The sequence below is a fragment of the Delphinus delphis genome, chromosome 6 (assembly GCF_949987515.2).
Source record: "Delphinus delphis chromosome 6, mDelDel1.2, whole genome shotgun sequence".
In the NCBI taxonomy this organism is placed as follows: Eukaryota; Metazoa; Chordata; class Mammalia; order Artiodactyla; family Delphinidae; genus Delphinus; species Delphinus delphis.
The window spans coordinates 45,095,144-45,120,115 of record NC_082688.1 but is presented as its reverse complement, the minus strand read 5'-3'; the positions used below and the strand labels follow the sequence as shown (position 1 = coordinate 45,120,115).

The 24,972-nt window shown below is 39.0% G+C and overlaps 1 protein-coding gene across 1 annotated transcript in view; it reads left to right on the top strand.

The window, feature by feature from the left end:
- Nucleotides 1–24,972, top strand: part of RORB (RAR related orphan receptor B) — a 181,578-nt gene that overhangs the window by 129,811 nt on the left and 26,795 nt on the right. Inside the window, exons 2-4 of the mRNA XM_060014625.1 lie at nucleotides 1,456–1,541; nucleotides 5,763–5,904; nucleotides 14,158–14,559. Coding sequence (XP_059870608.1) covers nucleotides 1,456–1,541; nucleotides 5,763–5,904; nucleotides 14,158–14,559 — 630 coding nt within the window. The remainder of the gene's footprint in view (nucleotides 1–1,455; nucleotides 1,542–5,762; nucleotides 5,905–14,157; nucleotides 14,560–24,972) is intronic.

Genomic DNA, 24,972 nt, shown 5'->3' with positions numbered 1-24,972 from the left:
CAACACTGAGAATACTATCAGTGACGTAGGAATTACTACATTCTAAATAAAGTTTATATCATGGATTCATCCATAACCTCAAAGCTGATGGCTTAAAATCATCTTTCCAAGAGATTCTATACACGGGTGTCTACAAGACATGACACCAAATTGCACACATGCAAAATGGAAATCCCGTGCCTCACCATATTCCACAAAGGAATTAGCTTACCAACCAACCATGTATGTCAAACCTACTATTTAATCTTACACCCAAGGCTAGGAAGCTAGAAGTCACCTTTGATTCTTCATCAATTTCCACCTCTGTATCCTTTCTTTCTTTTATCTTCTCACCTCTTCCATTGAGCTGTCTTTCTGTTTGCTTCTTCCTCTCCATTTATCCTGCCACCGATGTAATTCACACCTTCAGCTCCTAACACCCAGGTTAGGAATAGTCTTTTAGTTAAGTCTTCCATTTGTGTCTGGTTAACCTGCCAAACTCACCTTTCTAAAGTACCCAAACCATCACTTTCATCATTTCTTCATTCACTTCTTTGATTCCTTATGGCCAGTGATGTCAGGTGAAAATTCCTCTGCCTAACTCCCAAGAGCTTGATAATCTGACATCATTCCCTCTATCCAACCATACGGCCCAAGTTTCCATTAGAACCAAGTTGCCTGTCTCAGTGATCACAAGCCACAATCATTCGGGGCCTCCTTCATTCCATTCTGCTTGCAGAAATGCCTTTTGCCTTGTACTTCCTACACAATATTCAAAATCAGAATGTCTTCATCTCCAATGAAATTATTTCAGTTCCTATTGAAGTAATAGTACCCATATGCTTTATTATTTTTCCCCTGATATCGCCAGGTATTCATTTTGTTTTATTAAATTATTAGTGTCATTAGTATATCTTATCTTGTGTCAACAACCTTTATTATTTTAGTGGATATATAGATGCTTAATAAATATTGAACTGATTCATCATTGGCATTTTCACAAGTAATCATCCAACCACTTAATGTATAAAGTCACCTCCACCCCTTCCAGTTTCCCTTATTTACTTATGTAAAATAATATTGAAATAAGGCAATGTGATCATTCTCAGTGACTTAATGTTTGAAGTGCAAAATAAGAAAACCAAAGCCACAGGTTCAAGGGATTTTTAAGTCACACTACATGAAGGTCAAGTTCAAAAAAAGGAGAAAACAGTGAAAGCCAAAGTTTAGAAAGCTTCTGGTCCCTGGTTATATTTTTTAGTTTGAGGAAAACAAAACAAACAGTGGTAAATGGATGCCCTTTACTTAGAAGAAGCAGCTGGGGGCCGTTCAAATAGAAGTGGGTGATCTCACAGCCCCACCCCCATCCTAGTGTCTTCAAACACTGAGCCATGGCGGGGAGAGGTGGGAAGGGAGATCGGAGGGCGAAAAGGAAACAACTCCGTAAGCTCAAAAATGTCTGTTTTCCCCTTTCAGCACAAATTGAAGTGATACCATGCAAAATTTGTGGCGATAAATCCTCTGGGATCCACTACGGAGTCATCACGTGTGAAGGCTGCAAGGTATGGGACTTTAACTCAGTACTGCCAACAGCATCCGCGTTTGCCTCAGGCATCTGTGTACTTCACAGTGCAAGAGGTGACACCTTTTGAAAGGCCTGCTAAAGGATTCTTGTGCCTGCTGCTGACACTCAGGAATTCTTGCTTGGTGGGTGGGTGGGTTGATTTTCTGTTCTTTGGCCTTTTACGTTTTTGTCATTGTCTAACTCATCAGCAGGTGCTTAAAAATGGATTAACATTTAAAAGCTTCAATTATTCACATTTACAGAGCTATAAATACTGATTTGCTGTTTTAACAGTTTTGTGTCCAGTAAACTCCATCACATTTATATCAATATGAAAGGTTAAAATACAGATTATAAGCTAATGGCCATGTATTTATTTATTTGCTTGAGAAAGCCGTCGAGATAGCAGTTGCAATATGCATGTGACCATCTTTTATTCTCATGTTCCAGAAAAATAAAAGAAAACTGGAAGCATGGAATGTTAAAAGTGGAGCAGATAATCTCTGATCAGTTAACAATCATCTGCCCCAACTTCATCAATGAGATCCTGAGGTCTAAACGAGATTATGTCATATGGCCAATGTCACTAATCTAGGTAGTGAGAGAACATGGCCAAAAGCATGTTTCTTTCTCTGTTTTTCATTCTCAGTCTAGTGTTCTCCTCCACAACAAATCCAACCAATTCTTCCAAAGACAAACTAATTCCTATGAGCAAGTTGATTTTTAAAACACAAAGCTGGAGGAATAGCAGTTAACATAGACTTAATCTGAAATAAGAGAAATTTGAAACTTAAGAGTAAATGTTTAAATTTAATCCTTAGAAGGAAAGAAAGGGTGAGAGACTAAATATCAAGGGGGAAATGAAAACAATTCTGCAATTTTAAAGGGCAGTATGTAACCAGAACAAATGAAATGCAGACATAGTCCAGGAGGGGAAAGTGATAGACTGGCAAAGTTATTGGCAAAAGCAATTATATTTTTGATCAAAGATGCAAGCAAAGTGAATCATTAATTTAAGGTCAGTAAACTGAAGGAGATGCGGCACAATCAAAAATTCTAAGAACCAACTTTAATCTTATAAGACATTCAGATATAAATGAAACAAAACGTACTGTAACTCAGATAGTCATGCTATGTGAAAAATCGGCAGTGTCTTCATAATAGTCTCAAAAATTATGATTCCTGGAATTGAAACTGGAGGGAAGAAAAGAAAAAGGACTAAATGAGAATAAAGTAGGGGAGGGATGCAGAGGGGGCAGAATAACATGAAATGTCCTAACCCGTCAACATACTGACTGGCTTTAGAGGTGATTAGCAGTAACCCATCTTTGAACATCATGAGATGTGCCTTGTATTCTGTTCTTCTGCAGACCTATAATTAAGAATTGCATGTTATTCACCTTAATGCAATTTTTTCAACTTACCACAAGACATGTTAAAGCAAAATTACGAATCAGCAATTTTTTACCCTTCTAGAATAAGTTATTACTTCCTCTGGGCAGATAGACAAACAGTTTTCTTCATAAACACTAATAATTTTGTTTTCTTTTTCTTAACTCATTTTTTATTTTTTTGGCCATGCCACGTGGCGTGCAGGATTTATTCCCCCAACCAGGGATTGAACCCATGCCCCCTGCAGTGGAAACACAGAGTCTTAACAACTGGACCATCAGGGAATTCCCCTAAATACTAATAATTTTGGAATCAGACACCTCTCCAGTGAAATCACTTCCACCATGTTGGTTTATTATGCAATTTTAAGAGCTCTGGTCTAGTTTACACAGTACCCATGAAAAAATGTTTTGTAGCTCAGTGTCAAAGTGGAAATGTTTTGTGTTTCATTGTATAAAGCCGTATTTAGAAAATGTCTGTTTTCAAAATATGAGGCTATGGTCGTGTTAAGGAACTAAACATTTTAAGCAGTGATTTCCAAAAAAGGTTTAACTACTGAACAGATACATTCCAACAGGTCAATAGTCAAGAACGAGTATTTAGGCTCCTGTCATCTTTTCTATTTAAAGAAGCAATCCAGGATCAAAGAACTTATGCTGTCATTTTGAAGCATATTCTGAGGTTTTAGTCAAAATGATACTGTACACCACACAACTTCTTTTTATTTCATGGAAAAGCCCACATTTGTAAATATGCTACATTTTTCTCCAAATAGCAAACTCAAGAAATTCTGCTCAGACTAAGATATCAATGTCAGCACATTTAGTATCAACCTCTGAATTTTCATAATACTGTTTTCAGATCAACATAAACCACCCATTTTAAATAACATCATTTCCGCTTGTGCACTTATTCAAGTTCCTTTTCATCCAATAAAAATTTAAAACGAAATCTCTTTTTCATGCCAGAAACCTCATTTGCAGTAATGAGCAACAGATAAGCAAGAAATGTCTCACAATTAATGTCAAATTGGCCTTAAATTAGGGCTGTAGCTGTGACTTCAAAAAAGTCTCTTCTGTCAACTCCTTTGCTAAGTGGCACTTAAGAGTATCCATAGGTAAAAACCACACAATTCTCTTGTAAAATGTAAATTCCAAGTCATCTTCAATCAAGACCGATGAGCTGAGGTTATGCCTTCTGACAGCTTTCACAGTATATGAAGTACATAATTTCAACCTCTGGGGGCTTAGATGGGATCTCTTGTTTAAGGGCTCCATGAGTTCATACAAACTGGCCAATTGGATATCTTATTTTGCCACCACTGGTTCATTAAATAAATAATACGCATGGATCTGTGGGGGCAAAACTAGCTCTTGTTGTTGAATGGCTTGAGGATTACAGCCACAAAACCAATTGGCACTCCTCTCTAAAGAGGTACTTGGCCACTCATCCCTTTCTGAGGCTTTTCATAAGGTTGGCCAAGCTCTCTGTTACAGTGCCTTGCCAAGCCATATGGAAGCCTGAGGCAAAAGGAAAATTGATAATTTTAATTCTGTTTTTATGTAAACTTTTGGGGAGTTTGCATTAATGTTGATTTGTAACATGTAAAATCAGTGTTAAAATGTTTATCCTGAGTACCACATCTTTTGGCACCCCTTAAATGTGTGACCAAGGTGATTGCCTCACCAGTCTCACCCTAGTCCCAGCCCTGCACCATCCTCCCATTGATAGTTGAGGAAACTGTTTGACAGAAGTCAAGTGACCTCTTCCAGGCCTCTCAGCGAGATGGGCATTGCGTGACCATCCTGGACCTTTTCTAGGCTTCCTCCTTCCGAGAGATGATAGTACAGGATATCTTTTCCTAAAATTTCTCTTGGTAAATCTATTTGTAGATCACTGCTTTGTTTGTAGCACTTTGCACTTTTGCTGTATTGTAATTCAAGGACAAGGAGTGATGAGGGAAACTAATTAAATAGGGGAATGAATGGGTGAAGGATACTTTCATATCTCTGGAGAAAATGTTTATTTACCCCAGTAGGATTTTTGGTAAGAGAACTAAGGTGGGTGGTATCCAAAGAATTAAAAAAATAATCGACTCAGCTGTGGGTTTATTTATAAGGGTGATGTATGGTCCAAGGCAGTTCATTTTGTACCAGAAGGACCTAAATGTACTTGCATGAAGACCTCCTAGATCGCTACAGCCTGAGGCCAAGTAGAGAGCATTCATTCAGCTTTTACTTATTGTCTGTTTTCTACTGAGCAGTTTTTATACCATATTTCCTTTATTCAAAGATGTGGTTGACTCTAAGGTACATCACTGCTTAGAAAAACAACCTTCCAGATACCTTCTGGCCAAATACAAAAATTTCCAAATGGATAAAAATGCTTCTTAGAAACTAGGAAGATAGTGGCGCATATGGAACCCACACTACTCAGTACCCAGAGTTCCTCACTCCCACAGCACTTGACACACTCCTGTGTTATTGTCCCCATGAAGTTTTGTCATACGTGACACTCTCCTCTGCCACTCCCTTCCCACTGCTCTCTGGGGGCAGGAACTCTATTCTGTTTTACTTTGCATAGAACATCACAGATGTCTTTAGTACACATTGATTGAACGAATGAATGAATGATACCTTCATATCTCTGCAGAGAGTCCAAATTTTCCCCAGTAGAAGCATCTGTAAGCAGTCCAAGGAGAGGTAGCCAAAGAATTTTAAAAAGTGAACTCAGTTAACGACGTTCACTGTAGAAAATGTAGCTATCATCTCTGTTAATGGTCGCTTCTTATAAATTTATCTCCCTCCCATTCTCTTTCTCCCTCTAGGGATTCTTTAGAAGGAGCCAGCAGAACAATGCCTCTTACTCCTGCCCGAGGCAGAGAAACTGTTTAATTGACAGAACCAACAGAAACCGTTGCCAACACTGCCGACTGCAGAAGTGTCTTGCCCTAGGAATGTCGAGAGATGGTAAGGCATCGCCTTCCTACTTCTTACTTAAAGGCTTTCAAAATAGAGAGCTAGTGGGAAGCAGCCGCATAGCATGGGGAGATCAGCTCAGTGCTTTGTGACCACCTAGAGGGGTGGGATAGGGAGGGTGGGAGGGAGATGCAAGAGGGAGGAGATATGAGGATATATGTATACGTATAGCTGATTCACTTTGTTATAAAGCAGAAACTAACACAACATTGTAAAGCAATTATACTCCAGTAAAGATGTAAAAGAAAAAAGAAGGCTTTCAAATGTATGCTTTTCTTTTTTTCATTCAAAATTATTTAATTGCAAGGCTGGATAACTGAAAAAGAATTTTCCATTAAAAACAATTTCAGAGCCAGAAAGTATAAATAATATGCTGGCTAACACGTATATGTCACTCTAGGGCAGTGACATGATTAAACAGAAATGGCTTGAATCTTACGGATGCATCAAATGGATGCTTTGCTGGAGTCTGTTTAAGCTGCTGGAAGAATTCTAGACAAAGGGATAAGAAGAAAAGAAAACCACATGCTGGCAGTGTATTAAGAGGAAAAGTAAGAGCAAATAAATATATAGTATTGCCTATAACATAGGAAGAAAGGAAAGACTTTTCTGTAGCTCATGGAGCAACCTGTGCTAACTAGGTAGATGAAAGCCACATAGTCCTAGATCTAAAGGTGACCACTTGTCCAAGTTTGCCTGTGAATGAGGGACTTCCTGGGATGTGAGATTTTCTGAGCTAAAACTGGAAAGTCCCAGGCAGACCTGGACCCCTTGGTCACTGGGTAAGTCTGACTGGTACACAGGTTGCTTGGTATGTGGAGATGCTAAGGAACAGACCTTGCTTCTGTAGGAAGCCCAGAAGCTCCATTAATGGATGTGGACTATTCAGAGGCATGATGAAGATCAGAAAGGCTGTAGCAGAGCTCCACATCTTAGAAGGGTTCTGTAGATGGTGTCCCTTTCAGAATAGACTCAAGTGTGTAGTCCACCTCACGCCCAATCCAAATGGGTGACTTGGCACCCCAACTGAACTTCTTAGATTAATGAAAGAGGACAAATAAACTCACACAAAGAATTTCATCTAGCTTTGTGTCCATTTTTAAGTTTTCATCCAAACGGATTCTTTCCCCACTGATGTTGGCCGTAGCACTCCTGTACTGGGTTATGAGCAGCCCTGTGTCCTGGGGCCGTTTCTGTCTTGTTCCCACTGTCCCCTCAGGGTCTGGTTAAAAGCAGGCACCTAAGTGTTTGTTGAATGAATCATGGAATTCTCTTTTACCTAGAGCCTGAGACACAGACAAAGCCCCTGATAGTCATTCTCTTTACGTGAATCACTGTGGATTCTGTGTCTCTGGTCACACTCCCTGGAATGAAGTTCAAGGCAGTGTGGACCAAAAAAGAAAAAAAAAAAGAAATACTTCTAGATTTTAAAGAAATATAGATAATTGGCATGCACTATCTCTTGGTATAAAGGGATTTTATGAGTTATTGAATTAAATGCGGGCCTTTTAGTCATTTGGATAAGTTTAGCTCTGCATAGATGGTCTCTAAACATATACACTGTTTACTTCTTAGCTTGCATTCTCCAGATAGTTGCATCTTGAATTTCTGTTTACCATTTCTCTAATTTCCAACCCACATAAACTTGTCTTGCACAAAAGTATACCAATGAGATATATTTAACCCCCAAGATAAAAAGAATCTGACGTTGAGCCTTCCAGTTTATAGGTAGCTTCTAAAGCTACAAGATGTAGGTTTCCAAAACTTTTCTGTGTATTAGCTGATTTTGTTTGTCTGTTTTTCTAGATTTGCGAATCACATACATTTACTCGTAGGGTAAATTTGTAGCCCTGTGTACTTGCACATAACTAAAGTGAAGAAAGTGGAGGGTGGAGATTAAACGGTTTTCAGAATTTCTTTAGTGAAATTCTGTGGGAATTCGAGTTGATAATTTTGTACTTCATTTCTGTAATATGGAGGCAGCATAATAATTGACAGTATCTGAAAAGTTTCATTAATAATTTACAGAGAGACTAAGCCATTGAGTATTTGCCTTTGTTGCTTCTTCCTACAATAAAAGGAAGTATCTGTTTGGAAAGAGAGATCACGTGGGTCTGTGCTGGTGAACAGAATCATGAGCAAGGGATGGGCATATGGTCCAAGGCAGATTCAGTGACGTCAGCCCACAAAATCTAAGAGGTTGTCTGAATCTCATGACATAAAAGAAATATATTGTCGGGGCGGGGGTGGGGACGTGGGGATCGTTTATGGATAGAGCCGCCATCTATTCTCAAGGGGGAAGAAATTTACTACAGCATAAACTTCTGTGCAAGAAAAAGCAAGATAGTATCTAAGGATGCTGAGGATTAAGGATAATGATCCATCTTAATTTTAGGTCCAGAGACAATCTTGAGGCTTCCAGGGACATCTTTCAAAATGCCTCCTAAGCATGGCTTGTGTCAGATTAATGGCGAGGAGAAATGCTCAGGAGTGATAGTAGTGGCTGGGAATGAGGAGAAGAGGCTTCAGCAGAAGAAAAACATGATTCTGTCTATGGGAAAACAAATTCTTCTTTACTCTTTATATAGAGGAAGTTTGTTATAAGCCTTGAATATATAGGGTACTTTAAACTAAATAAGTCACACTAATACCTGGGAAGCTAAACAGGTTTTATCTCCTATTGATAAGTAATGCCTAGTATGTGGAATCAAAGGATTATGAAGCCCTGAGGTTATGGTTAATTAGCTATGTCTAGTAAGGGCTCAAGAATAAGAGGTAGTATGTGTCCTGCCGCTAATTTATTATACCTACCTTCTACTGATGAAGCAGATATTTTCAAAGTGCTTTAGCAGTAGTACCAGTAGCCAAGGTAAGATGCCCTCACACCTAACTTCTATATACACACCACCCAGCTTCCCTCAGACATAAAGTAGCATCTTCATTTTAATATTTGCATTTGTTTTCTGTCAGTTATGCCTGGCTCCAAGAATATTTACTTCACCATATCTGGTCACTAAAACAGTATGACTGCTAGTAGATGGCTTGATATAACTGTTGACTCTGCTGGACTTTCATTCTCTCCTGAATTTCAGCTTCTATAGTGGCGTATTAGTCATGGGAGATATATGAGTAGACAACAAACTCAGCAGTAACAAATTTGTTCGAATTTAGCATTGGCAAAGAATCAAAAGTCAAATCCACTTGGAATACATACACATGTGTTTATGTGTATAAAAAGGTGAAGGTATTGCATGTATACGTGTGTGTGAAGTGACGGCATACATATGTGCACTGAATCTTCTCCACTATTGTATTTATTTCTTTTTTTAACTGGACCCTTCACAAATGTTAGTTGCCGGAATCTTCAGTGTCAGGTGTATTAGCACTACCAAAAAAAAAAAAAAACAGAAAATATTTTGGCATCAATAGGAAGATATTGCACCTCAAAGAAAAAGCATTATACTCATCTTGCAATAATGAAGTATGTGTCCTCCTAAGTGACATGACTCTATGAAAAAATGGAAGCTGCCCTACACGGGCAGGTGTCACAGATTTAGCTTCTTGTTATCCAGAATGGCATGGTCCAGTGTGGTATCCACGTGTTGCTATTTAAATTTAAGTTTAGATTTATTACAATTAAATAAAATTTAAAATTTAGTTCTTCAGTCACACTAGCTATATTTCAAGTGCTCAAAGCCACATGTGCCTTGTGGCTACCATATTGGAAAGTGCAGGGAACATTCCATAATCACAGGAAGTTCTGTTGGAGAAGTGAAGGGGAAGAGAGAGAATGTTTTAAAATTATGAATAGGGTTGGGTAGACTGAATCCGATTTTTTTCTACAAATCTTAAAGCACTATAAAAAGGCATAGCCTTGAAATTTTAAAGTTAAATTAAGACTAGTTTCCTTGATAAGTAGTGAGATATAAACATAAAGCATTTCACAGCCAAAGATAGTAAGATAAAATAATTTCCAAAAGGACTATGGAAAGTCATAGATGATAGTTCTACAACGGGGTTCCTCTTGATACCAAAAACATGTGTCTAGTTGTCATGTGGTAGGAAGCAGAAATCTTTGAAGAAGCATCATCTTTGCTGTATAGTTACTCCAAAAACTTCCATTCCGTTTAGAATCCCACAATTCATATAGATATGAAACGATTTCCAATACTTTTGCGTAAAATGGTTCTTTGCTAGTGTGGGATCAAAATGAGGGTTAAGAGCATATCATGAGCAAATACTATCATCACTGAATATTTATAAAGCACTTGCAATGTATACAAATTGTGCTAGTTTCTTTGAGAGCTAGCAGTTTAACAAGAGGCTGTCTCCGTACTCAAGTGAATCTCATTAACAGAATAATTCAAGTTTGAGAGGGTCAAACACGTAAACTATGTGCCATTCTGATTAATGGGTAGTGGTAAGAAGAATGCAAATACTTGAAAATATAATAGTAATATAGCCTTTGTTAAAATAGGCCCATGAAGTCATTTGTAGAGACGTGGATGGACCTAGAGACTGTCATACAGAATGAAGTTAAGTCAGAAAGAGAAAAACGAATATCACATATTAACGCATATATGTGGAATCTAGAAAAATGGTACAGATGAACCGGTTTGCAAGGTAGAAATAGAGACACAGATGTAGAGAACAAACGTGTGGACACCAAGGGGGGAAAGCGGGGGTGGGGGCTGGGATGAACTGGGAGATTGGGATTGACATGTATACACTAACATGTGTAAAATAGATAAGTAATAAGAACCTGCTGTATAATAAACAAATTAAATTAAATGAAATTGAAAACATAGGCCCATGAATACAATAAATGTATTTACAAATAGTGACAAGAAATTATTTTTATATCAGGAAAGTTCAGTAGCTTTATTTTGCCAAGTACTATAATTTTTTTCCCAAATATGTCACCACTTTTATTACAGGAAGGGGCATAAAACTGAAACACTGGCTCATCAGTGTTTCTGAAATGAATGGAAAATTGATTCTAAAATAGAATTATAGCCATTGTCAGCAAAGTCCTTGATTTAGGATGAAGCCTGATAATTCCAAAATGTTGTGGAGCTTTAAGTTTTTTCTTTGAAAATATTTAAATTGCTCAGTGACTTGATAAGTCAATTTTTTTTGGAAGAGGCCTAACTATTCACCATTGAGTGGGTTTTCGGGTGTTTACAGGGCAAAGAGCTTGGCAGCATACTTATTTGACACTGTTAGCTTTGATTGTGAGGTCTTATGGTTAACAGCAGAATTCTGAACCTAAAATTGTTCAGTATAGGGTCTTGACTGGGCTCGTTTCCGTATCTGCTGTCAGCTACAGGTCAGTTCTACAGCTCTCCTGTTTGTAGTTGGCCTTGCCTGAGATGGTTCTGCTCTGTTTCACATATCTTATCCTTCAGCAAACTAGTGTAGGCATGTCCTTTTCATGGTGGGGCACTCAATCACACAAGCACTTTTTAAGCCTCTGTTTGTGTCACATATGTCAATATCCCATTGCTGCAGAGCAGATCACATGACCCTGAGTCAAGGGGATGGAGCAGGATGCCGGCACAGAATGAAAGGGCACTGCAAGTTTACATGGGGTAGAGCAGGCAAATAGGCAAGAAGCATCAGGGTTACTAACGCAGTCAACCTGTGTATTTCACCTAAAGTGTATAGAAATCTAAAGCAAGGTTTAGGTTTGGAAAAAGGTTTAAAAAGAGCCACTACATTTTTGTCTCCATGTCAGAAGAGTTCCTCGTTCTTAATTTTTTCTCCCTATAAATTTTAAATGAATAAATGCAAAACTATTCTACTAAAGTAAGGCAGAAAGTAGGTCTACTCCAGCCAAAACAAAAATCTTAACCTACAGCAGTAGACATAAATTTTGGATTCACCTCTCTATCTCTGTCACAAAGAGCTGTTCCGAATCTACAGGAATGCAAAGGGGGTGAGCAAATGGAGAAGCATGTGACATTTCTTGGGGGGAAAAAGTTTTTTCTGAATCAAAACTTACCATGATTTAGTTTTTTCGTATACTAAAAGGGTTTTTTTCCCCCTAGAGAATGATATAGAGTAAATTATTTGGAATGATAAAGATAGAAAGCTTTCTCTAAAAGCAACTACAGAATTCTGTCCATGGACAAGCTGAAAATACCACTGCAGTTAGGAAGCAAATATATTTGTCTCTGAGAAACAGAATTTAATGCCCTGTCTCTACAAAGTTAAACACAATGATTCAAAACCCTATAAATTCCATACATATGTGTTAGCATAGGTATTTGTTTTTCTCTTTCTGACTTACTTCACTCTGTATGACAGACTCTAGGTCCATCCACCTCACTACAAATAACTCAATTTCATTTCTTTTTATGGCTGAGTTATATTCCATTTTATATATGTGCCACATCTTCTTTATCCATAGCCACATAGCACAGGGAGATCAGCTCGGTGCTTTGTGTCCACCTAGAGGGGTGGGATAGGGAGGGTGGGAGGGAGACGCAAGAGGGAAGAGATATGGGGATATATGTATATGTATAGCTGCTTCGCTTTATTATAAAGCAGAAACTGACACACCATTGTAAAGCAATTATACTCCAATAAAGATGTTAAAAAAATAGAAAAAAAAAGAAATGAACAAAATCATTTTAAAAAATACCTATAAAAATGACAGCTGAGGTGGCATGGGGAGTTTGGTCTGGATTAACCCGATTACTTGTCTTTATTCAGAAAAATTAGTGGATAATCGCCACTTGGTTTTCCTACTTAGGCAGTGTCAGAAAACCAGAACACAGGTTTTTCAAGATTAAGGAGATAGGAAGAGTTTGGGCTGCTCTAAATCCATCCCTCACATCCACAATCCAGCAGGCAGAAAGGAGAATGGCGAGCCTCAGGACACACACCTGTATGCAGCGCTTCCATTTACTCCCTGTTATCCAGAACTTCATCACAGAGACACATCTGGCAGTGAGGGAGGTTGGGAAATGTGGTCTCCATTCTGAACAGCCTATGCTCAGATAAACTTTGGTAGCTCTATAACCACTGGAAAGAGAAAATAAATATTGGAGGAATATCGGGGGGTAAAATGGCAGCTGTTTCACAACAAGAATCTCTTCTGTGGGCCCTTGGTGCTGGAGAGTTCTTAAGCACTTCACCATTTAGTCATTCTCAGAAGTTATTCTCATCAACTCTACTGACTGAATCCAGAAATTGGACCTATTTCTACTCTCCATTCTCTTCTTCCCACATTCTCTGAGCTCCCACCACCAGCCGGTGACGGGAACAGTGTCACAAAAGAAAAGAAAGCAGAATCTCAAAAGGGAACCTGTAAGTTTACCATAGTCCCTACCATTAACATGAGCCGAACGGGCCTCATGCTTGATGATTCAGATAAGGTGGCCCCTCGACTCCGGACGTTCACAGCCTTAAACGGGAGTTGACAGCATGTGAGGAAAAATGTCTCGATCCACAACAGTTCAGGAGGTTAAGCTCTATAAGAAACAATGAATTCAGATCAAAGCATCTTTGTACTACTCTATGACCACTGACAGAGCCTCTTTCTCCTTCTTCCTCAGGATGGTTAAGGATTTTTCCAGAAGAGGGGGGCAGTATAAAACTTGGGGACGGTAGAATAAGAAAGGAAGGGTTACTGTTGTCTCACTTGCTGGGTATCGTATTCACGAAATTGCTATTTTCCAAAGATTGTTTTCATTTGATCCCCAAATCCAATCGAAGGTAAATGATGTGGTTTCCTTGAAATTGTGTTTCTCACCCTGCTTCACATCCTTGGTCTTACCCAACGTGCTATTTAGAAAATAGTGAAATAATAGGGTCCTATCTGGCAATCTAGAAACCGTAATGCTCAGGAGGGAAGCTAATAATGAGTGTTGGTCTACGTTTGAATAGGTACTATGTGGTAGTTTTGGGTTTTTGTGAATTCTTTTTTTTTCCCTGCAAGTAAGAAAGAATGAGGAAATATGCCTTCTAACTTCGTGTCAATGAGAAATACATCTATAAGTTTGTACCTTTCTTCCTAGCTTAGATTTAGTTCTCACTATGCACATAAACCAGTACAGACACCCGTGAGTATAACCTTTTATCAAATGTGGAGTGCAAGCGAATGGACTCTTGGGCTGTGGTACTGGGACTTGGTGCATTTTATGTTGAGGGGACAGCCATCCATGAGCCCTTGGACTTAAGGTGGTTAATGCGAATGAGAACCTCAAGTGCTGTTTTCTGCTTTTGTCTCCCACCCAGCTGTGAAGTTTGGGAGGATGTCCAAGAAGCAGAGGGACAGCCTGTATGCTGAGGTGCAGAAGCACCAGCAGCGGCTGCAGGAGCAGCGGCAGCAGCAGAGTGGGGAGGCGGAAGCCCTCGCCAGGGTGTACAGCAGCAGCATCAGCAATGGCCTCAGCAACCTGAGCAACGAGGCCAGTGGCACTTACGCCAACGGACACGTCATGGACCTGCCCAAGTCCGAGGGTTATTACAATGTGGATTCCGGCCAGCCGTCCCCTGATCAGTCAGGACTTGACGTGACTGGAATCAAACAGATAAAGCAAGAACCTATCTATGACCTCACATCCGTACCCAACTTGTTTACCTATAGTTCTTTCAACAACGGGCAGTTAGCACCAGGGATAACCATGACTGAAATCGGTAAGTGGAAATCTCCTTCCGGCTCATTTTTGGAAATTCTACTTTGAAATCGCCTTGGTCCTGTTTAGTAAGATCATTTTCTTAGGTCTAAGTTGAATTACTTGCATTTATGGCTTCTAGTGAGGAAACTAATGGATTTTAAAATATAGTCTAATAACTGTCACTGTTCCCATGGCCCATACAAGTTTATTTCAAGCAAAGGAAGAAGGAAAAAAATCATGAATAGAAAGATGCGATCTGTAAGGAACAGATGCTATCTGTTGAATTTGGGTTCATCACTGAAGGAAAAATGTTATTGGTATAAACAAGAAAATTTCAGCAAGTGTTCAAAGTGATGCTATTAAAAGTGAAATAGCTAAGGGATATAGAAGCAGTATGTAGTAACTGAATGAACAGGGCTCCAACTCTCCATCTAAGATAACTGGGGACAAACCTCAGTTTCCTTCTGTGTAAAGGCAGAGGGGTAGACCAGAAGACCTCTAAGCCTCTTGTAAATCTGAATTCAAGAATTCTACGTGGGAATAGAGTCTGAATTACTGGCAGTAAAATAAGTATAGTCTGGAATATTACAGAAGGGCAACAAATAAGCCCCTCTGAGCAGGGCAAGTCCCAGGCACGGTTGCATCGGTTGCAGACCCTCCTGCTTCTGCAACATCCTTCTTTAAGGAGTGGTCTTCAAGAGTGCACTCTCTCTTCTGACCTGTCGCCGCTTTGTTTTACCCTGTTAAGCTTAGGAGTCTGTTAACCGTCTAATCAGTTGATTTTATTAACTAATTGCCATAAAAATATGGATGTAGGTTTAACACATTACCCTCCTGGGGAACAGAGCTGTATGTTAACAGTAGCCCGGAGGAGCTAGCAGGCAGTGGCTACAGCAGGCTTCACGCAGTACTTAGTGCACAGGGAAAGCAGTGTGGAGCTCAGGAGTCTTTGAGACTGCCATCTTGCCCTGAGAGGTGGCAGAAAAGAGTGGTTACGCACCAGGCTACCTGAATTCAAATCCTGGATCCGTCGCCTGTTATTTGAGCTGAAGCAAGTCTCTCAATCCTGGTTTGCTCATCCTGTTTTTCGGTGTTCTTTTTTTCTCAAAAAATGTTAGCTCACAGATCACACCGTTGTTGTAAGAATTAAATGAGTCAATACTTGTAAAACAGAGCCATGTTTGGCACTCCGCAAGTGCTCAGTAACTCTGAGCTGTTCTCACTTGCCCACCACGTGTTCAATCACCTTCTCTGTCTAAACTGTGAGTAGGAGCCTAAAGCCTACGAGTGTTTTAAATAAAGTTGATGTGAACACATAACGAAGGACACGCCATATGTATCTTGGCTACTTCTACCATCTGGTTGAGGAAGAAGTGACGTGACACAGTTATAAAACCCGAAACGCTATTTTTCTCTCTTAGCAATTCAGCCTGTGGCAGGGAGTAAAGAAGTGGTTGACATAGCACCTGTGACGACATCCACAACTGAGAGACGTAGAAAACTACACATCAGCTCTAATAACAAAAATATTCATTATGTTGCTCTCCTTAACCTGTGACTGTGTCACAGGCACTTCACACACATTTAATTTTCACAAGCATCTTATATGATAAGTAAGACTATTACTCCCATTTTACAGATGTGGAAACAGAGGCTCAGAGATGTCTCATGACCTGCCCAGGGTCCTTTGGTTACTAAATGATAGAGGCAACTTCCATTCCAGGCTGTCTGGTTCTGGAGTCCTTGTGCTTATCCATTATCCTGCTACTTGCTATGGGCTTAATATTCACAAACTGCATTGTCAATCAATAGGGGACAATCTGTTTAAGTGGAGTCACTAGGTCTTTCCAAAGGGACATGTTAAAAGGAAAAGGAAATAGGCACCATTTTTTGCTTTTATCCTACTTAGTATCTAAGTTCCTGAGTTTGCTATTGATTGGGAACACATGTTTAAAACATACTGAAACAAAAACAATTGTTGGATGATCTGATCCATACCCAAAAAGGAAAGACTTCTAAGAATGCAGAAATCACAATTTCTTTGTGATTTAGAATCAGTAGGAGGTATTACAGAAAGAAAACTACAGCCAGAAACATGAAGTTCAAGTAACCCTACCCAGGTCATTCTCCTCCTGGCCTTGAGTCTATTCCTCTATGAACTAGAGAAACTCCAAATTCATCCAGATTTTCTACACAGACAGTGACCCCAAAATGAACTAGCATTTATTTTTCTTACTTATTTCAAGATACTATTAGTCTTTAGAGATCTCTAGATCTGCCTTAAATTTTGGAGATATCTTCCATCAGACTTTTAGGGATGCAATTAGGTTGTTCTCCTAGTGCTCTCAAATTTAGCAGGCTCCTAATTCTAAGTATTGCCTTGGTTCCCATTTCGTTAAAACGGCAATGCCATCTAGTGGACACAAACTCCTTCGAGTGTCGAATGGAGGTACTTACAAGAGCCACAACAATGTGATGCACTATGCTTTCCTGCACGATCCAAAAAACTGCCACTCATTTCACTAAAGCACTGAATCCGTAACAGTCTAATTGGGCAGGAGGGCATCAGTGGTGTAGTACAGCAGTTAAGAACTTTGGTTCTGGAGTCGGACTGCCTGAGTTCAAAACCTCATTGTTCCTTTTCCCTCAGGCAGTTTACCCAACCTGAGTCTCAGTTGTAAACCTGAGATAATAATAATCCCTACCTGTGTGTGTGGATTAAATGAGTTAATATTTGAAAATTCTTAGAACAGCTTCTGTCATGCATAAGCCTCATCATTATTATTATTATCAATATAATTGATATTATAATGGTATTAATCTCATTATTACTTAATAACATTCTTGGTCATTACCTAATTACCTGTCATTGAGCCCCTAATGGTGCCTAGCAATATTCAACTCTTATAACAACCCTATTATGCCTGTTATGTAATTATTCGTATATCCATTTTACAGATGAAAACATTGAGGCTCAGAAGTTACAAAACTTGTTAAAAGCAAAGTAAGCATGTGAACCCAGGTCAGAGTAACATCAAAACTATATTAGTTAAAATAGTTAAAAACTATTTTAAGGATGTTTCTTCCCATCAAACACAGGGAGCCCCTCCCAAGTTAATGGCATTCCCACAAGAAGACTTGCTTGGTGTTTGCTGCCTACCTGACGTCCTACTGGGCGCTACAAAGGAGCTTACAGAGGGTGCACGCTGACATTTTGACTTGAGTTGATTAACAAGGATCTATACTAATCTGGCTGGTGACAAGTTGTCATAGAAAGAAGCCTGTGCTGACAAATATAGAAAATGTGGGGAATTCCCTGGCAGTCAGTGGTTAGCACTTGGTGCTTTCTCTGCCAGAGCCCAGGTTCAATCCCTGGTCAGGGAACTAAGATCCCGCAAGCCACACTGTGTGACCAAAAAATAAAATATAAAACCTTTTAAAAAAGAAAATGTGATTTTAGCCACATTCTGACTGCGTGAATTGAGGCTATATCACACGAGAGATTTTTTTAACATCACTCTTGGCTGCTAGAAGTACTGATCTGCTTCCTCTCGTTTCTGAGAGAACAATGAAATTGTACAACCAGATTGGGCCATTGTAAAAGCAGATTAAAAAAACCAAAAAAACACAGTTTTTGGATTAGCCCATACAGAATACAGTCTTACAGTTTTGAAATTTTAACAAAAATGCATGTTTAAGAACCGTAAAACAATACTAGCAACAGCATGCAGATCCCCAAAAGTCAATTAGTTGAGTGTTATGAGTCAGGAATATTCCTCCTGAAAAACCATTGTCTTTCTAAAAGTGCACCAAAGGAACTACAGACTTCTAGGTTCAGGAACCCTAATAATAATACCTTATGGATAGACAGAAACAGAAAAATGCCTTCATGCACATTAGCCAATTTAAGCCTCCTACCAGTGCCTTCAGGTGGGAAGGGAAGAAATCATCCCATTGCGCAGATGAAGAAATTAAGGGTCAGAAAGAGTGAGTGACTTTCCCAGGCACAGAGTTAGTTATGTGGTAAAGCTTAAGTTCTTACGTAGCTCATTCTACTACTCTACACTTCCAGGCATTCTTTCAAAAACATATTCTTTTTTTTTTTTAACATGTTTATTGGAGTATAATTGCTTTACAATGGTGTGTTAGTTTCTGCTTTGTAACAAAGTGAATCAGCTTTACGTATACATATATCCCCATATCTCCTCCCTCTTGCGTCTCCCTCCCACTGTCCCTATCCCACCCCTCTAGGTGGTCACAAAGCACCGAGCTGATCTCACTGTGCTATGCGGCTGCTTCCCACTAGCTGGCTATTTTACGTTTGGTAGTGTGTGCCAGGCACTCAAGGCAAGGAGAACACGGTTCCTGTCCTCACCGTCTAGGAGGCAGGCATGAAAATAAATGACTGCAGTTCAACGCCATGTATTCTAAATCCCGAGCATGACGATACCACAAACTCTCCTGCAGGTGAAGAAGATGGGGGGTATTGCTTACTCTGTGCCACAGCTCTTTTCAGGAATGTTTTATTCCCATAGTCTTGGGACTTGAAAAGAAAATGTGGGTAAGCAAGGAGGAAAGCATGAAACATTTCCAGAATAATATGCTTGGGTTTCTCAAAATCCCATAGGACGAAACACCATAAAATAAGAGAAGGGCAAAAGTAAGCTGCAAATTAATATTTAGGCATCAGGTTTAACTGGGTTTAGCAGGAATTTTACTTCAAGCTGGCATGGTGGAGGTGTTATATCTTTGCAAATAAAATTTTGCAGTGGTTAGTGGCAGGGAAAGGAAGCTGGCTATAGGAAGACTGGCAAACAAGCAGAGAGAGAAAATGGACGGTCGTGTTTTTGCTCCCCCACTATAGCCCTCAGATGGGTTGGAGGATTCTGCAGGACTAATACTCTTAGTGAAAGCTTATTTAAGCTCAAAGATGATTGACAGTGTATCCATGAGGTACCAGACAACAAGACAATTCAAACAGCCAAACAACATGCTTTTAAAAACAGGGAAAAAAATCCATCAAATTAGTTTCAGTGCTAAGGGGATAGATTGTCTTTTACAAACATTATCTGAGTTTGCTGTTCAGTAATTTTCTCTCCAGATAAAGACAATGAAATCAATGAATTCATTGATCCCTCCTGTGTAATCTTCAATGTAGATTTACTTTCATATTCCTTTTGTGGTCTATTTATGGAGCCTGGAATTTTAAACATCAAAAATAGAAATAAACCTCTTTTTTTTTTTTTAGCAAATTCATCTATTACAGAAGCTGAGTATTAATAGAGGAGATTACAAAAAGGGATTGGCCTAAAGGTGATCTAATCCCTGTAATGTACTATTTTTTTCATCAAGGCTACATGGACACATAGAAGGTATTTCTAGTGATGTTTTATTGGGGGAAATTCTGTAAAAGTTGATGGTATTTCAGTTGTTATTTTTTAAGAACCCCAAGCAGGTGCTATGGTCATAAGACAGCAGCTTCAATGATATAGGCTTTTACAGGTAAATATTTTACAACTGCCTAAACCTATTAAGCATATTCAACTACTCATTCAGAAATGGTACAGAGAATAGAATTTAACTCCAGCTATGTATTTCCTATGTCCTCTGGTGGCACCTTTATCAAATACAGGTAGGCATTCAATTTAGGAGCAAGTACCTAGTAAGTCATTAAAATGAACGAAAGTAGACTAAACTAATGAGACAAAGCATTCAGGCAGTAAGGGACATGAAAATCCAGTGTCTTAGTTCTTTCTTTCTTGCCTTGAGGGAAGACATCTTGTGAACTTCCATTGTCATCTGACACCCCTGTCACCTTCACCCAAACACAGGTCCTATGCAGGCAGTTTAGGGAAGGGACATTGACATTGGGACTCCTGATGGCTAGTTCACATACTAGCCACGTGAACTTGTTCAAAATTAGTTCAGCTTTCTGGAGCTCTGTCTCTTCATCTGAAAAATAAGGCAGATGGGCTCAGTGACTTTGAAGGATTATGGTTCTCCCAACTCCTGGTGGGAGCTTTGGCCATGTGCACAAATATTCCCTTTGTTCCAGCCACTTCCCAAGGAGAAGGGTAGGGTAGTGGAGAGGAGGGGAGGGGACTTACAGGCAACTAGGCAATCCTGACCAATGCCGAAACAGCTGTCTCAAGGAGGACCACACTCGGGAATTTCCATGGGGTGGAATGACCCTGTCAACTATAAAGTTAATAACCACAGTCACATCAGAAGTGTGCACCAGCCTCTTCTCTTCATCCACACTCCTAAAAAAAAAAAAAAAAAATGAACATCAAGGACAGCCAGGAGCTGATCAATGAGAGGCTGGTGGCCAATCTCAAACCATCCCTAGTTCATGTACAAAGTAAAGAGTGAGCCGCTGTATGGATACTTCAGGGCAAATCGACCTGTCCTCTCTGGCCCACTTCAACCTGACCACCTCCCCAAACCCCTCTTGAAAGAAAAAGGGGGACAAAACAATAAAGATATGGTCTTGACTGAGCCCCAGGCCTACCCACATCACCTTGGTCACTTGAGAGGGATTTACCTGACTCCTCTGAAATTTTCATACTACCTTGTTCTCTGCTTTCCATAGACTACATCCCAAGAGGCTGCTTATTTCCAGAATCCTGTCTTCTATCTCAAAAAAAAAAAGATCTTTACCATGGTCACAACTATAGTATTAACTAGTCCATGGCCATGAATTACTCTGGAGCATCCTGGGACAGAGGACACTATAGTTCTTCCCTAGAGTCATTCAAATCTGTATCTTTCTAGATATCCTTTAACAACCTGAAAAAGATGTCTTAACTCACCTAGTAATATGTTGTAGTCACTCTACTGTCGTGCTCAGTGCAATGATTCTCCACAACTGGAATAAATGGCATAATGTATACAAAAGTACTTTGTGACCAGCAAGGCTCTAAACATATATAAACATGATTTACACTATAAGTAATACACACATATATGCTCAGCTGAAGTACTTATAAACCTGCATATCTATTTATAGTACCTGTATGCAGATTAACCACTATATGCTTGTACCTCTGTCAGTACAGCTTTCCTTATGTGCTAACATTCACTGGATTAGGTAAATCTTTTAAATCACCTTTTCTATTTTGAGTTGAAATTATGCAAAACTGATCTTCCTCAGTAGACTTCCCCTGGAGATGCTAGTTTGGGATTAATTTTTGACTCAGAATTCAGAACTTCCTAAGAAGATTCTAAAATCCACCAACCAAAAAAAAAAAAAAAATGCTACTGGGAAGCTATTGGAAAACCAATTCCAATTTATGCACTCAGTTTCAAAAGCCATAGTAGATATGAAATATTCTGCAGTAAGGAAGAGGGAAGGAGATTTCATGAGGTTCTACCTATGACTTATTGAAGGAAGGAATGTTTATGCTTATAAGACAATCTCTGAAACAGCCCCACTGTGGACTAGTATTTCCCGTATTGCAAGCTTGACACTTAACTCTTAGAAAGAGCTCTGAATCACTTTTCCCCTGCCTGGGGTGAATAGGTACTGCTTTAGCCACATTTTCAAGCACCTATTTTGGGAAGAGCTGGGTGGGGTTAAAATGCCACATAGGCTATGGGACACAGAAATGTCACTTGATGGCCAGGTTGATGGAACTTGATACACTTTGGTTTTCATTACCATGGTATACAACCAACTTAACAGGCTCTCTCTGCCAACCAGTACAGGATTTATTTCTATGATATTTACAAATGTGGGGAAACCTGTTGGAAATGTTTCTAGCTGGCAAGACTTTTTGTTTATTTTATTTTAGGATGTAAGCTATAGATAAGGATATATGACGATATATCCTTACTACTGAGAAGAAATTTATTATTTAAATCTGAGCCCTATTTATGCAGACTATTGTGGAACTGCTGTTTGGTTTTCAGACAGGTTTGCTCGAGGAACATTTGGTGCTAGACTATTTAGAAAACACTTATTTTAAAACATTAGTCAATTAAATGTATTATTTAAGCAATCATTACTTTTAAAAATTTAGACTAAATGTTTGAAAATGTAAAAATTGCCTCCAAAGATTTCTCCTGAATTAGTTCTTCCTAAAGGTCAGAATTATATTGGCTACATTTCCAAAGGGGGGTAAGGTTGGGGAGGGATTGCTTCTGTTTAAATTAACGGTCAATCCATATGTCAACAAAATCCAAATAGTAAAGGTCAGTCCTAATGATGGCCGTGAGCAATTTCCGTAATTAGGTTTTCATCATCTGTGACCCGCTAAGTGTCCTTTGGGTAATGTGTGGTGGTGTACTTTTTATTTTATTTTATTTTATTTATTTATTATTATTTTTTTTTTTTGCGGTACGCGGGCCTCTCACTGTCGTGGCCTCTTCCGTTGCGGAGCACAGGCTCCGGACGCGCAGGCTCAGCGGCCATGGCTCACGGGCCCAGCCGCTCCGCGGCATGTCGGATCTTCCCGGACCGGGGCACGAACCCGTGTCCCCTGCATCGGCAGGCGGACTCTCAACCACTGCGCCACCAGGGAAGCCCAAGGAGGTGTACTTTTTAAAAGAGAGTAGGGAAATATTTTCATGGGCTCTAGATTATCTTGTTTTTGTTTGTTCTAAGACACTTAAAGTACTTTTAAGACTGTGAGCTGTACTCCCACCTTCTGTAACTCTGCAAGACTTCTCCCTCGTGAGTCAAAAGAAAGAGAAATTCCTATCTAGCCCCTTAGACTCAAGTCGCCATGCTTTTACACAGCCCTTAGAAAATATCACTGCTGCCAAATCTTTCTATGGATAGAAAATCAAACCCAAAGAAACTAAGACTTTAAAATGTTAAGTGACTTCCCAAAGGGCGTGAAAATAAAAGGCTCAATGGATTCATATTGGCGTCCTCCATCCTACAAGCTGCTTTCCTTAAAACTCACCAATTCTAGGTCGTTGAAGTACGTTGATCTTTTCTGATTGTTCTGTGAAGGAGGTCTTTTACTATGAAAGTTAGCTTCAAAAGGTAATGTTTTTATACTATATTCTTAATTTTCTTAGCTAGTTTGAAGAAAGGCAACTGTAATTTCCCCAAAACTAGACATGCACTATTGCAATGAAACAAAACACTTGTGATCCAAGACAGCTTTCCATTATTAAATTATTAAGAAGGCACCCTCATAGATAGTTAATTTGTTTTGCTGTGTATGATGTTTTTTCCTTTGGATATACTCTGCTTAAATACAAATGCCCTATGGTTTCTTTCAGTTTTTCTTTCTGCTTTAGTTTCAGTTTTCTTACTTCCTATTACAGTACTCTCACCTGAACTTCCTGAAATTTGATAAAATTTTAACCATTTTATTTATTAATCTGTTCATTCAGTCCTTTCCCAGATATTATTACTTGTAGTATTAATCTGATTTTTTCACTGTTTTTCTCTGTGTTCATATTTTATTGAGTTGTGTTTTATCACATTTTCATCATTTTTATAGTTAGTAACAATCTTATATTTTGTTAATATATTTTTCTGAAGCACTTTAACAACATTTTGGTTCAGATCTACATGAAGTAAAACTCAGTTATGCCATTCTCTGATGTAATAATTGGCAATAGAATTTGTTTGAAAAGGAGATCAGAAGCTTTCCTAATTCACTGGTAAAAGAGTAATGAGTGGTTGGACATTGAAACTGAGCCAACAAATAAGTTATGGGTTATTTATGCCCCTAAATTCTTCTTTAAAAAATTTGAAGAACTTAAATGCTGAAAATATTACCTCCCTATTGAGGCTATGGATAACTAATAGATGGCTATTTTAAGCTTAAATATTGACGTTTTTATGCTGGTAGCACAATTCTATTTATGCCCCCAAAATCATCATCTCTAAATAGAGATTAGAAAAATCAGAAAGGTCTCGAAAGTAACATTGTCCTCTCTGACAGTCATCTATTACACACTAACCAGCAGACTTGTTCTATTTAAGGACCAAAAACGTATAAAACTGATAGTGTGTTGTCAAAAAGACAAAACGCACACTTGGTTAAATGTTTCACCTTTAAACCAATTGTTCTAATATATTAGAGTTACTGCCTCAGAGTGTGGATTCTGAGGAATCTTGATATTCTGAAAACCTAATGCAGGCACTTAAAACTTGCCTTGAGCAAGTCCATAGAGATATCCTGCCATTAATTCAAAGCGAATCCCCTAAGAATTTCCCTTTCACACTAGTAGTATAAACTAAACAGAGAATTGAGCAGTTCTCTAGATCCTTAAGGCAAGTGATAAATTAAAAATTCATTAATCATTTTGATTGAGGCTGAGATATAGTATTATAAGAAGAATACTTCCAAGTTTAAAAAAAAAAAATCCCTTATGGAGGAAAATGAATAGGGGGTATAGTTCACCAAGAAGAAACCGTCCTTTCTCATGAAGAAAAAAAAAAAAAAGGAGGGGGAGGAGAAAGAATTAG